This window comes from Hippocampus guttulatus, chromosome 17 (genome assembly GCF_054856545.1).
Source record: "Hippocampus guttulatus isolate MCC_2025c chromosome 17, RoL_Hgut_1.0, whole genome shotgun sequence".
Taxonomy (NCBI): domain Eukaryota; kingdom Metazoa; phylum Chordata; class Actinopteri; order Syngnathiformes; family Syngnathidae; genus Hippocampus; species Hippocampus guttulatus.
Genome location: NC_141277.1, coordinates 5,756,471 through 5,772,186, shown reverse-complemented (window position 1 = coordinate 5,772,186; position 15,716 = coordinate 5,756,471). Strand labels below are relative to the sequence as shown.

At 45.2% G+C, this 15,716-nt stretch overlaps 1 protein-coding gene across 2 annotated transcripts; it reads left to right on the top strand.

The window, feature by feature from the left end:
• The first annotated feature begins 387 nt into the window (after positions 1 to 387).
• On the top strand, positions 388 to 15,256 carry LOC147191722 (splicing regulator ARVCF-like). 2 transcript variants are annotated; one of them, XM_086135647.1, is made up of 15 exons: positions 388 to 601; positions 4,752 to 4,928; positions 5,801 to 6,348; positions 6,435 to 6,910; positions 7,349 to 7,532; positions 7,656 to 7,773; positions 8,919 to 9,090; positions 10,096 to 10,113; positions 11,363 to 11,490; positions 11,561 to 11,711; positions 11,820 to 12,012; positions 12,549 to 12,660; positions 12,855 to 12,942; positions 13,391 to 13,470; positions 14,199 to 15,256. In XM_086135647.1, the coding sequence occupies exons 1-15, from the start codon at positions 581 to 583 to the stop codon at positions 14,289 to 14,291; spliced, it is 2,559 nt and encodes an 852-aa protein (XP_085991773.1). In that variant the 5' UTR covers positions 388 to 580; the 3' UTR covers positions 14,292 to 15,256. The 2 variants fall into 2 exon arrangements, with proteins under 2 accessions (XP_085991773.1, XP_085991772.1); XM_086135646.1 differs by having other exon boundaries at positions 389 to 601; positions 6,432 to 6,910.
• Positions 15,257 to 15,716: the final 460 nt, after the last annotated feature.

Below are 15,716 nucleotides of genomic sequence, written 5' to 3'. Positions count from 1 at the left end.
TGGATACGAGTTGCTATCCTTCATCCTCGCTGCCTCGCAACCAAACTAGAGCGGGCATCTCCCGGGCGCCAGCTGCATCTGCTTGCGAGCCCTTCGGGAAGTGTGTGTGTGTGCGTGTGTGTGTGTGTGTGTGTGTTTGATTGCTCTTACATGTGCACGTGTGTGTGTGCACATTGCAGGGTGTTTTTTTTCCTGCACTCACCCTGAGCCATTCCACACTGTGGATTCAGCACCTTGCTAATAGCGCACACATTAACTGCAGCTCACATCAAGGCGGGGGGGGGGCTCCCCAAACCCCCACCCTCTTCCGTGGTCGTGTTGGACAAAATGTGTGCATGCCTTTGCGTCTGCCTGCAAAGTGTGTGTGCTGCTGAGGGTGAGGGAGGGTGCGCAGCAGAGAGGGAGGGTGAGCGTTTGTGCGTGTGTGTACGCGTGCGTGTGTGCCCACTGGATGGCTGGATGATGTTTGAACTGCCTCACATGCTCACAGGCAGGAATTAGGCAGAGGAGTGAAGGAGGAAGAAGAGGAGGAGACACCTCATGCATCAATCTGTAGGAGAGAGCGGAAGGAGGTTCCACCATGCCTGCACAAGTCAAGGAGGTACGTGCATGTGTGTGTGTCTGTGTGTGCGTCCTCCTCTTCCTCTCCTGCAGAGATGGGAGCGCATATTGTGCCGCTGTCATGCAGGAGACGTCAATTGCCTGCTGTTCTGTGCAGTCTCCTTGTGTTGTATGAGGAGGAGGAGGAGGAGGAGGGCATAATGCTCACATCTTTATCAAGTGTGTGTGTGCGTGTGCGAGCGTGAGCATAAAGGAATATAGGATGTTGATCTTTGATTGTGTCATGAGACGTTGTCCCAATGGGGAGGGATGGAAAAGAGGAAATAAAATAATGCACACATGCGTGCACACAGTGTGGTGAGTGTGCTGCCATGATGTATCACGTTAAAATCTGACCATGCAGCATTTAATTATTTGAGGGTAAGCGCAAAGTGGCAACATTGGCTTCAACTTTTAGCGGAAAACATATTTGGTCTTGGCTCAAGGTTGGGCAGGTTTGGGCCTTGATGACAGCACATAACATTAAATGATCATCAGACTTATTGTGACTGTTAATTATTAGTTTTAACATTTATATAAAAAAAAAGAACGTTGTTATTTCAACTTAATTTCATTTATTTTCTTAATTTCATTCATTTTTATTCAAGAATGAATTGAAAAAGATTTTCATGTATGCAGCTTTCTTATTCCATAAAATGAAATTAAAAGAATATTTTCCATTTCATGATTAATAATGCTCATATTCGTATCATTAGGCCAAGGATGCAGGTTTGATTTCTTCAGGACCCGGGTTCAAATCCAGGCACTTCTAGGCGACTTTTTAGCACGTCGGCCTTACATTGCAGAGGTGCAGGGTTTGATTCCGGCTCTGGCCTTTTGGTGTGGAGTTTCTCCGGGTACTCTGGTTTCCTCCCACATTCCAGAAACATGTTTGGCAGGTTAATGGAAAACTCTGAATTGTCCCTAGGTGTGATTGTGAGCGCAAATGGTTGTTTTGTCAATGTACGCCTTTCAATTGGGTGTCAACCAGTTTTAATTCGATTCATATTAAAAATTACGAACTGCAAAGGCAATTCTCCACTATTTATCATTAATTGTCATTTCCGATGAAATGCATGGTCTTTTTCTTTTTTTTTTCATGGATTTCCTGGTTTGCTTCCCCGTGAGGCATTCATGATCCATTTTGGTTTGAATTTCTGGAATATTATAGTCGAGGCAATTGTACATTTTGCTCAATATATGGCAGAGCGGGAAAGAAATGATGGCGTCATCACGTTTGAGTGAGATGAACAATGACACGATGACCGCCTGTTCGAGCTAATATGCACGACTTTTTCTTCAGGATTTATGTTGAGGAGCTTTTACGAGTTAGCCGTGCCCTTGAGCTGGATACTAAAAGTCGATCTAATAGTCTTGTTGCGGCTGGCTTCAATAAAGATCTTCAGAATTTTTCCCTCCCTCATGATCAAAGTCAGCAAAGGCCAGATTGTCCAACGAAAGATTATCCTGGGATGCAATTAGTTACATTTTCAAAATCGCTCGGCCCTGGTATCTTCCCCACTTGTTGTTTTCTCCGAACTCCCGTCAGATAGTGAGCGATCATCTCGACCCATTTGGCGCGGGCTAGTGCACTTTTTAGTGACGCTGCAGTGACTTATTTGAATAAGCTTTGACTCAGAGCTGGCCCGGCATCCCCTCTGGAGCTTGACTCATCAGACTGAGGGGACGACAACAAGCGGGAGCTTTGTCCGTCCAGACGCTATCGCCCCACCAATCCTTCATCAAGCTGTCTACGCAGCGACTCTTTTTTTTTTTTTCCTCCCCACATAAAATATCCAATCAAATAATCCTCCCTGGAGGTTTTTTTGGGGGGGCGGGGGGTTGTCGTTACATGACCCTTCCATGCCCACATTTGGGATGAGGAGATGAGAGGCTCTTGTGTAAGTAAAAGTCAGAGCTTTCCCTTTTTTTTTTTTTTTTTGTCATGCAAAAGAGTTGAGTCGGGCACTTCAGAGCCCCAGCGCGAGGAAGAGAATGAGAGCGTGAGAGAGAGCAGAATTGGTGGCGTTGATTAGCTTTTCACCATTTTATCTCCATGCTTGTGCACCCGATTGCACCTGCGTCCATATAACTGATGGGGTTCACATAAAGCTGCATGCGTCCAATGGGATTTTTTTTTTCCATTTTTATTTCTATGACCAGCTCCAGTCTGTTTTCTCTGGCAGCAAACCTCACGCAGAACAAACACGGTCTCACTATAAAGCTTCACATCCCGCCATCCGTTTTCTATAGCTTGTCCTCATTAGGGCTGTGCTGGAGCCCATTCCAACCGACTTTTGGCCAATTACAGGCCGCATTCGAGGGCCCATCAGATTAATTGGCTGACATTAGCTCAATTTAAAGTCTGCAAAAACTGGCCAATTTTTTTTTTTTTTGTCAACATTTTTTGCCAGTTGTTTTTTTCCCCTCCATAAGACAATAATAATGACATTCCAAAATACGCGCTCACCCCCCAAAAATTGTGGGGGAAAAAAATCTGCCAATTTTTCTCTCTGTTGTAAAGGAAAAGGAGAGCAGTAAAATGATCTGCACATCATTGTTGTAAGCCTTAAAGGGAATAAAAAAGAGATTTTAATCATTATCTTTTTAAATTAATCAACCGATATTGGAATCTGTATTGGCCAAAAAAACAACAACATGTCACTATCTCGAAAACCAAGCATTCGCATCACATACGCTACAAACGCACAACAAATTGATGGGTAACCATTTTCAAACATAGAAGCTAATGAAAAGAGTTCAACTATTATTCATTTTATTTTAAAAGGGGACCTGGCAACACAAAAAGGTTGAGACAAATTGCAATATTGGTATTTTTTGGTCAAAAAGCCTAAAGTTGCCACACATAATTTGATCTCACGGGCCGTAATGAATGATGTGGCGGACCGTGTGGGACCCCCGGGCAGCGGGTTTGACACCTCTGCTTTAGTCTTCAATTAACCTCAGCCGACCTGAGGTAAGACACGTGGGGTACATCTGGACTGGTCATCGGCCAATCGCAACAAATGGACAAACAAGCAGGAGAAGTGGCAGTCAAACAGGCCAAAATACAGAATACCAAGCAAGAGCTCGTGCAGCACTTTTCTATGTGCCTGCCTGTATTAAATATAAAATCCATATTGAAACAAATGAGAACGTCACGTTTCTTTTTCCAACATAGCTCCATCTGCTGGATGGATTGCACTAACCCCTAACATAAAATCAATGCAGCATATTTCATGTGGAGCTGTTAGGTGTTATTTCTTTTCATATTTGTCTGGGAACTGATGTCTTATACTCCACGTTTGCTACCTTTAATCATCCCTTGTAATGGTCTCATCGATCATTTGTCCTGGATTTTCAATCCCTGCAATCAAAAGGCTGTCAGGAGTGAGATGAGTGCAACTAACAATCAGTTACGGATTAACTCGCTAGTGTAAAAAGGTTGCCGCCCACATACCCGAGATGGAAGTAAGTGACAACCAATGACATTTAATTGAACAGAATTTTTTCAACAGAATGTTTTCATCCTAATTCGTAGAAAACATTTATAATAATTAATTTTACATGCCCTGACCTTGATCCTCGGGAAGTGAGGGCAAAATATAGCAAAAAGGGTGGGGAGAAGTGGCAGGAAAACAGCCAAATTGCAAACTTGGAGTGTGAAGTTGGGGAGTTGTTGAATATCTCTTTGAACACAAATGACAACAATTTTATAAATTAGAGTTCATGAAGATTCGAATCAATTCACTTTTTCCCGAGGACGACTCAGTTGAAGATAAACAGAGCGAATGTTTCGTCTTTTCCGCCGGTTGCCCATTTATTTATTTATCCATTGTATTGTTTTGCTTCTTTGCGCAGGCCTGCAAGAAGTTCCCTGTCATTTTGAGTTTGTATCAAAAAGAAAAAAAAATGTGCTCAGACGAATCGCTGTGCAAAGTTTGGCAAAGTGCAGCGAAGGGACGCGTTTTTATGCAGCTCCGTATGAACGCTCGATGATGGCTTGTTCTGCTTTTGAAAAGAAGAACACCACTTTTCCCAGTGTTTATCGGTCCAATTGCAAAACTGTGTTTGTGCTGCCGGGGGGGGGGAATGCTTCAAATGCTGCCGAGCTGCCATCACTCAAATGTGCGCGTGTGTGTATTGTTTAGGAGCAGAGCTCGGAGGGGCCTCCTGCTTTGTCGCCCTCACGAGAGGTGAAACACGTGGCTGTGGATCCGCCATCCGCCAACATCAACGACGAAGTGGACACGTCCGTCGCCTCCGCCATGACGTCTACTAACGACAGCTCCACCGAGGCCGACACGCCTCTGCAGACCGACACGGAGGTACGCCGGACCATCTGACTAGCATACAGACAGACAGACAGACTGACTCACGGTGCCCCCGAGAGTTCCCCGAGTGTCCTAAAAAAGTTTTCTTCAGTTTCAGACGTTTCGGACCATGATGGTGACCACCTCGATCAACTGTGTGTGTACTCACGCGGCGATCCAAATTTTAAACCGGACCTGACTGTCCATTTTCATCGTCTTCGCAACATTGGCTGGACCTTGACATTCTCATTAGACTCAAACACAAACTTATTTTCAATTAAGATGGAGTCATTACTCTTTGGCAGCAAAGAGGGTCTCGTTAATTAACGGCGGCACACATTAAGCGAGGGAAGATGATGAGATGTGATCGCCGCTGAGGGAAATAAGGAGGAGCTGACGGTACAATGTGCCATTGCAAGTTCCCGTGTTGCCTGGAAAACTGACGTGGGCACACTTTTGGCACCACGTCGAGTGACATATTTAATTTTTTAAATGAGCAGATGAGCCAGGTATTTCATGAATGACCCCCCCCCCCCCCAAAAAAAAATCTGTGTAAAAACAAAGAACAATTTTCATTGTGTAATTTTAGGATTAATCTTTTTCTCATCGAATAAAAAAAGCATTTCTCTTTTATTTTATTAACAAAGAATACATCATTTATTTCATCTAAAATATTTCATACATAATGTCAAATTAATGATTGTTGATGATGATCATTACCAATAAAACATTGAGCAATTAGTAAATAAAGAGCATGTATATTGTTTTTTTTTTTACATATATTTTTATTCTATTGTTCATAACAAATAAAGTAACACCCTTGCTCTAACCCCACGTTAGCATATATAATTTGATTACATGCATACGTAACATTTGTGTGTTGCTAGGAGTTGAAGGCTGCGGACCAGGAAGTTGACCAGAGGCCAGGCGAGGTGCATCAGAAGAACTTTCAGTCAAATGTGCCAGTCCGGGTAGAAGATAAAACCCCAGCAGGGGAACCGAATCCTGACGCTGAACCTTCTCAGACACCCGCCACAACAGCCGCTCAACCCATTCCTCAGCCTAGTGATCCTCAGCAGGCCAACCCGGACATCCAGAGCAGGGTTTACGGCTTCCCTGATGGCTACAGAGCCCCCGGGGGGGATTTACGCGCCGGCTACGGCAGCCTGTCCCGTGGCAGCAGCGCCCTCCACGGCTACTGGCCAAACAAAAACTTGCAGCCTGGGGCGCACTTCACGTTGCCCTTCCTGAGGGACGGCTACACTCCGGCGGGATTCGGCGGCCCGACGGGCAACGACGGCCTCGGGGACGAGTCGGAAAACCCCGTGGACATGAGGAACGACCACCCGGCGGCAACTTACGCCACCTTGGGAGGGATTCACAACTTGAGGCCCATTACCACCATGGAGCTCCTCAGGGAGCCCTCGAGAACCAGGTAACTAGCCGATCCAAAACATACAAAATAGGCCCCCCACCATCAACATGTCGTCGACTGCATAGGTTCTTTTGTCTTTCAAGAAGTGGCTACGACGAAGCCTTCATGGCGCAGCTGGAGGGCAACCTGAACCCTTTCTTCCGGGCCATGTGCCGAGCGCAGACCCTGCAGTTCCCCCACAAGCGCAGCAGTATGGTGAGTCTGGACAGCATCCGTAGGGACCCCCGCTGGAGAGACCCCAACCTGCACGAGGTCATCGCCATGCTGAGCCACCCTATGGACCCGGTCAAGTCCAACGCCGCAGCTTACCTGCAGCACCTGTGCTATGAGAACGACCGCATCAAGCAGGAGGTGCGCCAGCTCAACGGGGTGCCCATGCTGGTGGACCTGCTGGACCACCCCAAAGCCGAAGTCCACCGCAAGGCTTGCGGAGCCCTGCGGAACATATCCTACGGGAAGGACCACCACAACAAAACGGCCATCAAGAATTGCGACGGCATCCAGGCTTTGGTCCGACTGCTGAGGAAGACGAGCAGCGTGGAGGTCAAAGAATTAGTCACAGGTACAGTTTCAACATATCGACTGATTTTTAAAAGGTGAAGAGACTCCGAAAGCCTAATTGGTGTCTGTCTCTGAAAAATGAGCGATTATCCTGTGCCATGAGTGATTTTTGAATCAGAGATCAGTTATGGCCCTCTCGTCAATGTGAAAAATGTCATCTTGACATTTTCTCGCATTTTTTTATTAAGTCGAGAGACCCCCTCACCAGGCTTATGAGAGTTTTGAACACGTAATTTGTGTTGAGTTTGACAGTAAATTTGAACTGAGTGACATGAAACAGCTTGACACTATTTGCCAAACTGCTGCTTATTGTGAAGTCAATTGAATGGCATTTAAAATGAGTCGAATCATTGGTCGTATCTTGAAAAACTGGTAAGTCCAGTCACTCGTATCCCAAGGCACCACTGCACAACTGTTTTGGTGTCTTCTTTATCTCCAGGCACTCTATGGAACCTCTCGTCGCATGAGCCCCTGAAGATGACGGTCATCAACCACGGCCTACAAACTCTCAACGAAGAAATCATCATCCCCCACTCGGGCTGGAGGAGGGAGCCAGGCGACCCGTCTAAGCGGCACAGCGCCGAGTGGACCACAGTCTTCAAGAACACGTCGGGATGTCTGCGGTAATCTTGGCCGCCGGCGGGCAATAAAATGACAGGCGGCTGTTAAATTTTTGTGATGGATGAGGACTTTTTAGGTGTGGTGGGGGGGGGCGCTTTTGATGAAAGACCATGTCGTTGCCGTAGGAACGTCAGCTCGGACGGAGCCGAGGCCCGACAGCGGCTGAGGGAGTGCGAAGGGCTCGTGGATGCGCTCCTGCACGCCCTCCACTCGGCTGTGGTCAACAAGGACACGGACAATAAGGTCGGTTGACAAAAAGCCTTCACTCTTGAGCACGCACTGATACCAAGTGTACCGATACTACGAGTATGCCTGAAATTTCAATGAACACAACTACAAATGTGTACTGCGGTGTAGTGCCAACTACTGCTGGAAAGGACTTAATTGATGTCAATGTTTTTGTTGTTGTTGTTTTTTTTACTCAAATATATCTTTGGCTGGTATCGGCAGCCTTCAGTTTATAGTAGACGAAAAATATTGGTGGCTCGTAAGGCAGCTAGCTAGTTTGGTAGAGTTTTGCGGCAGATAGCGCCAATGTATGTATGCGCAGTGACGCATGCGACCGATGTATGGCTGGCTTTTTTGCGTCTTTTTTCATTTGCTGCTGTGGACAGGCAGCTATTGTATATCGTTAGCATAAAACTGAAACGGTTAGCGGCGAATGAGGTAATGCCATGGGTTCGTCCCACACCCCCATGGCGCGCGACTTGTCGATTACGAGGCACGTAATGGGCACCCTTGCTCTAAACTGTCCTTAAATGTGAACATGAGTGTGACCGGTTGTCTATATGTGCCCCGGGATTGTTAGTCGACCCCTCCAACGTCTCTCGCCAAAAGCCATCTGGGATCGACTCCAGCTCACCTGTGACCCTAATGAGGATGGATGGATGGACGGATGAAGTGAATGGCAAAAATGACCATTTGCTGGATACGTTGGATCACCGCCCCACTTGCCGCTAGCGCCGCGTGGTTCTTACTCCAGAATGAAGCTCCCCATGTGGACATTTGCTGCTTTAATCGTTGGCTGGCAAATGATGGAAGTTGATGTCGGAACATGGAAGAAGAGGCTCGGAGGGGGCAGGAAGTGTCACATCTCATTGCAGTGATGTTGTTTTGGATGCAGCCACTAAAAGGGGGGGGGGGGGGTAACAGAAGACGGTTGTAGGGGGGCAAATGTTAAAATCCTATTGGCTCCAAGTCAGGAAGCATTTCTTTTATGTGTCATTAAAGCGTCACACTCCATCAAGTTAATTGAGACTATGCGCCAAAGCTGCCAAGTGCAATACGTTCCGTACGCACGCACCATATCGCCATGCTGCAGGAATGCAAATTAACGAGACGTTTCATTGACTACGGTTCTTCCTTCTTGTCCTTTATCTTCCGTTTAGTCGGTGGAAAACTGCGTCTGCGTCCTGCGAAACCTTTCCTACCACGTGCACAAGGAGGTGGCGGGTTTAGAGCGCCTGCAGGAGCCTCACGTCACGCAGCTCATGAGGTCAGTGGCGCCGCACCGGAAGAAGAACAACGAGCCCGACTGCTTTGGAGGCAAAAGACCCAAAGGTTGGTGCAGGGCACGCTTTTTTTTCTTCTTTTTTTTAATAACATTTATGATTAATGGCAGCCTGGGCTTGCCATTACTATTCTGCACGATTTATTTTCCAAACTGCAGGGGGCTTATAATAATAATAATAATAATACATTTCATTTATAAGCGCCTTTCAAAACACTCAAGGACACTTTACAATCAAATTATCTGTCTATTTCTTCAGTTTCAGAAGACGAATGTTCCTTTGAGGTCTTTGTGGTTACAGTAAAGTTACATTGAAAAATAAAATGAGACATAAGAATACAATGAGAGTTAGAGTTAACTACAAGCGGGAGTTTGACAAATAAATTCCTCAAAAAGGAGCTTTCAAGCTATTTATTCCCACTCGGCTTTGAGCAATACAACGGTTAGCATGTATTCTTTATCCTCTGCAAAGAACGACTAATATTCCTGCTGAGGAGTGAGTGCTCCTCTGTCTCAGTGTATATTGATATGTCTGTTTTAAATTGGGGGGGATAAAAATATTAACTGTTAACATTTATGGCAACAATGTTGGTTAGCACAGCAAAGCTAGCAAGTTCTTTGCTTCAAAAGTTATTTTGACTTCTCTTTAAGTTGTGCTTGTATAGAAGTGACTCTTCTGTCAACTTTTATTTCTTCGTCGTGAAATGCAGAAAAGCCGATTTTCACATCGGCAAACCTGAAAACATTGAGTTGAATTGTACAACTTGAAATGTTATCGACGTTTGTTGAGGTTTTGAGTTCTCCCAACTGTTTTAGTCATATAGTCATTTCCTGAATGCGTGCCTGTCCTCTGTTTTGATAGAGGCCAGACAAAATTAGATTTCTTAATGATGGGGGTAAACGATGACAAAATATATTGTCAATAAACATGGATTTTAATGAAGGCACAAGAACACTGAGAGTCTCTGTCATATATCACGCTTGTGTGTTTTGTGTGGGTTGTAGTCTCTCTGACGTTTGTCTTTTTTGTCTTTCCTACCCTCCGCATTCATCAGAAGAGTGGTTCAGCCATGGTCAGTAACTGTTTTTTCTATATTTCAATTTTTATTTCATCTGAGTCGGGAAACACAGTTCTTTTTTTTGGGGGGTTTCTTTTTGACAATTCCTCACCACGCGCAAACGAGATGATCATACGAAGACCTCCCCTTTTGTACAGTAGATGACGATCAAACACGGACGGCGCTGGCTTGCTTGTTTGCTTTGTATGCATGGCGCTGCAGTGAGCTGCGAGGGGGAAACTCGTTGAAATGCAAGACCACGCGTCAGCACCTGCCCCCGCTCGAGGACACTTGCATTACTCCAACGGAATGACCCGGCAGCTGAAAGAGGGCCACTATCCCCCCTCCCACCCCCCTTCAAATATACTGCTTTTTCCGCTCCTGGCTTATCAATGCAGGTGTCCAAATAGCTTTTTGTTGTGTAGGGCGCGGACGCTTAAAACGTGGCTGGAAAGTGAGAAGTGCAGATGTCATCTCACGCCGAAGCCTGCCAATGCAAATCAAGCATGTTTCTTCATTGTTTGTGAGCAGGACTAATCCAATTAAAAAAAAAAAAAAAAAAGAACAATTTAATCGTGGTGAGGATTTTTTTGGGGGGGGGAAGTGCAACTTGAGGGAAATTTTCTCAGATTGTGGTTCTGCACCCCAATTAGTCTACTTAACACAAATAAGCGCCTGTCTCAAGTGGAATACTTGAGTAGTCATTTTATTTGCTGAAGTATATCAACCTTTTCCTTCATTCCTCATTAAATAATGCATCAAAGTGAAAATTCCACCATGCAATGGATATCAAAAGTCTACACGCCCCTTTTCAAATGACGTTTTTTCCCCCTGCTATTAAAAAATGAGACCAAGATAATTCATTTCCAGACTTTTTCCACCATCAATGTCAATGTCGTCTATAACCTGTACAACTCAAATGAAAAAAAAAAACCCATTTGCGTCAACCCGGAATTTGTGCACACCCTCTTATAACCGGCGATGTGGCTGTGTTGTGATTTAACTCTTAGTCACATTCAAACCCGAAAATAAAATTCAGATGATCTAGTAGGCTTTTCCCGACATGTTTTTTTTTCAACTGACTTGTACTGGTTGTAGGTTACATTCATGGTGGCAAAAAGGATTTGAAATGATCTATCTTGGTCTCATTTTTTGTCTTATCATAAAAATCTGAAATTTGAGCAGCTTTTTATGTCCGCTGTATGCAGAAGGTGAATGCGATAAATTGGACGCGTGACTTTATTTTTCCATTTTGCTATCACAGGTTTGAAGATGCTGTACCAGCCCGAGGTGGTGAGGCTTTACCTGTCTCTGCTCGGCTGCAGTCACAACGCCAACACCTTGGAGGCGGCCGCCGGAGCCCTGCAGAACCTCGCCGCAGGGCACTGGACCGTGAGTGGACACTCTCTTCTCACTGCACAGACCGGCGAATCGCCTTTAAACCCGGCGCTTATTCTCACAGTGGTCCAGTTACATTCGAGCCACGGTGCGAAAAGAGAAGGGTCTGCCCGTCCTGGTGGAGCTGCTGCGCTCCGACGTGGATAAAGTGGTGCGAGCGGTGGCCATTGCACTCCGTAACCTGGCCATGGATAGACGGAATAAAGACCTCATAGGTACCTGCTGGCAAGTCTTTATAGCACGGCTGCGTGTTGGGATTTAGTCTATGTGTCTGCAACAGAGGTGGTAAAAGTACTTCATGACTTCCCACCGCTGGTCTGCAGGCAGCTACGCTCTGAGGGACCTGGTAGGCAACCTGCCGTGCGGCCAGCAGCGACCGGCCAAAAATCTGGAAGGGGACACGGTGGTATCGCTCCTCAACACCATTCACGAGATCATCAGCGACAGCCAGGAGAACGCCAAGGCGCTCATCCACGGCCACGCCGTCCAGAAACTGGTGGCCATCAGCAGGTCAAGGTGAATCTCAAAGTTCATCTATTTTTTTTTGTTGAGCGTTTGAGTGAGCTGGAGGCTATCCCATCTGACTTTGACTTTTTATTATGTCAGCTCTCATAAATGCTATTTATTATTATTATCCATCCATCCATCCATCCATTTTCCGAACCGCTTGATCCTCACAAGGGTCGCGGGGGGTGCTGGAGCCTATCCCAGCCATCTCCGGGCAGTAGGCGGGGGACACCCTGAATCAGTTGCCAGCCAATCGCAGGGCACACAGAGACGAACAACCATCCACGCCCACACTCACACCTAGGGACAATTTAGAGCGTCCAATCAGCCTGACATGCATGTTTTTTGGAATGTGGGAGGAAACCGGAGCACCCGGAGAAAACCCACGCAGGGCCGGGGAGAACATGCAAACTCCACACAGGGAGGCCGGAGCTGGAATCGAACCCGGTACCTCTGCACTGTGAAGCCGACGTGCTAACCACTGGACTACCGGGCCGCCTATTATTATTATTATTTTAGTATTATTATATTATTTTTTTATTCAGCCAGTCAACACGTGAAACCAGGGCCGCCTCCCACGTGCTTCAGACCATCTGGGCCTACAAGGACCTGAGGAACACCCTCAACAAGGCGGGCTGGAACAAAAGCCACTTTAAGGTATGAAGAATATACTGTATTTGTTCATCAGGAGACGATCTTTGTTTATTCCACAATTTAAAACAATTGTCGGTGAGTACTGATTTTTTTACAAGCACAAATAGAAAACAAAAACAAAAGCCATAAAAAAAAGTCTAACACTGTATGTTCCCTTTAAGATAAATGTGATATTTTTTCTCAACTGTCTTGCAAAGCCGACGGCAACCGGTGTGGCGAAAAAATCCAAGAGCGTGAAGCAAAGCGGCGACGACATCACTTTGCCTCTCATGGACAAGTCCCAAGGTTGGAAAATATTTTTGCTAGGGTTTTTCATGACTTTCAAATGTTATTTGATGTCTACCAAAAGCGAAATAAGAGGCGAGAAAGCCGTGTTCAAACAGGCCAGAAGCGGCTCAGGTTGTAAGGGAGGCGTGAAGGCAACGACGCGGCGTCAAGGTTATCGCGACAAAGATGTGTCAGCACTGGAGACGGGGCTGGCTGCCTGCATTCTAAAAAGTTCAGAGGAACGGACTAAGTCACATGACGCTTGCATTGGGCCGAAATCTTTTTCACAATTTGGTCACCAAACACTCCCAATGAGGAGTTTGTAATTGTATATAGTCTGAATTTCACTGACAAGCTGGATGTGATTCCACAAGGGGGCACAAATTGCATACAAATGCCAATTATTGACATGTTATGCCTTTCATGGAAAAACATTGCTCATAGCATTTTTTTGTTTGTTTTGCAGATGTGTTTTCCAGCAGTTTAGAGCCTAACGATAGAGCGGAAGATGGAATTGGACCTGTTGTTGAAAGAGACCCTATCCCGGTAAAACAATGTTTATCATACCAAATTTCCATGTCCAGTGGTGCCTTGAGATATGAGTGACTGTATTCCTGAGTTTTCTGAGATACGAGCCAAAAATGAGGGGATATTTTTTTTCGGGCTTTCGCAGTGAGCAGCATTTGGCAAACAGTAGACATTTTTTTTGTTTTGTTTTAAGAACAACCAAATAGCAGAGGCTTTCAGTCCACTAGCTTAATGCTAAATGGCATCTAAGTTGGAGTGCTATGAACCTGCAAGCAACGGATTGAAAACAAATGGTGCAGAAACACATGCACACAGACAATATAACAGTACGCACAGTCACGACTAATATCAGTACAGTGATGAGCGGAGAAGCAGCTCAATGGTCATTCAGTCAGTACAGTGTGACAAAAAATGTTTCATCCTTTTGAATTAATTTTAATTGTCATTATTATGTTTTGTTTTGTTTTTAAAATAAAGTAGAATATTTTGGAGTGCTTTTTGCCCTCTTTAAAATACAATGTTTGGTTGAGGAAGGCAAGAACCGATTAACGGGCTCTCCATTCATTTCAGTGGGTAAAGACGATTTGAGGTACCAGTGTTTTAAGTGTATCTCAAAGCACCACCATGTTTCCTATTTTGGATCCTTTTTATATTACTGCTGCGATTGTTGCATTGCGCCACCAAGCCTGTCTGTTTGCGCCACGTCCAATAACGTTTGCATATCTGTCCCTCCCACCCCCGCGCAGGCGATCAGCGAGAGGAAACACTTCATCCGAGCTGGCAGGCCCGCCGTGGGCCTCATGGATAACAAACCTCCGCCGCTGGACTCGTGGGTGTGAACGCCACAACGCGGCCGTTTAACAGTCGGGACATCACGACACGCGGTAGAGACACTCTCCAGTGGCCCACATGCGCATTTATGCAAATTGATCCCACGTGTAGTATCAACAACTCCAGTACCTGTAGTTTTGTTTTTTTTATCCTAGAGAATGACGTGCCAAATATTTATCACATGCTTATTTGTTTATAGATTTGATGAGATTCCCAAATATACTGTATAGGAGGAGGATCGTGTTTCAAACCTGTGGTAGACATGCGGTATGAAGTAAGCCGAAATATGCAAGCCGTGGCAGACGTACGACTCCAAAGACGATTGAAATAGCTCCACCGCACACATAAGAGCTTAAACACTTCAACGAGATTAAGCTGGTCGTCTCGAATCAATTTCCCCCCAAAAATGTTCTGTCTTTGAAGGAAGAACGATTCAGTTGAGAAATTATAGTCCCCAAAATTTGGATCACCATATCGGCAATATACTGTATTGCAACCGCCGCCAGCCTGGTGGTTGTCACTGCCAAAAATGAAGAAATAATACTGTTCATCGTGGTCAATGATAACCATACTAATTACTGACAAACTCTGTGTGCCATTTGCGAAACTGCCCCCCTCCCCCTTTGGTTCCTGAGATGAGATGTGTAAATGTGTAAACAAAAGGACTGTTAATAAGCTAAATGGATGCATTTATATTGTGATATTTATTATATTATAATAGCCATGTTAAGAATCCGAGGTCTTAGACGCAGGGTCGCGCTCCCCCGTCAGTCAGTGGTCCTTTACGTTCAACACGAGTCTGGTTTGTCGTCGCTCGCACCCTTTTTTGCATTGCGATGTTGAATGAAAATAAAACTGCGTGTAGAATTTCTCATTTTTACCCGCCTTATCTTTTCCACCCTAATGGCGAAAAAAAAAATGTTCAAAGAGACTTTTAATGGCTTTGATCATAATTAAAAAGCAAAGTAACCGATTTGGGTCATCACAGCAGCATGTGTTGTTTGTTGAAGCCGCTTATGGTCCTTGGCAGATTTCAGAAAGAGTAAATCACTTCCTGGCTACGCTCAAAGGGAGTGGGGGGGGGGGGCTTCATTGACTTTACTAAAAATCATATTTAAATCTTATTTTCTCTAAAAGAATGACTTTTCTCTCTGGAAAAACAAATATGAGCTTTTTCTTTGTGGGTTTTTTTTTTTTGGTAGCCCTAAAACTCCTTAATACAGTCACACCTCCTCTGGTCATTTTAAATAGTACCTCACTGATTTCGTCTCTCCTGGCATTTGCATAATTAATTGGAAAAAGTCCTTTTATTACCCATTTTAATTTAAAAATGACACGATTAATCGCTTTTGATGGTGACAGATTAGCGTGGTTTAAACACCCTGTGTTTTGCCCACCCCCTTCTTCTCCCTCGCCTGTTTGCAAAACACATA

Bases quoted from the DNA above. Each gene is read 5' to 3' on its own strand.
- LOC147191722 (XM_086135646.1), top strand. From the start codon at position 581: ATGCCTGCACAAGTCAAGGAG. The intron at 11,491-11,560 runs GTGAGTGGACAC...TTATTCTCACAG, and splicing joins TCGCCGCAGGGCACTGGACC to TGGTCCAGTTACATTCGAGC. The intron at 12,661-12,854 runs GTATGAAGAATA...TGTCTTGCAAAG, and splicing joins GGAACAAAAGCCACTTTAAG to CCGACGGCAACCGGTGTGGC.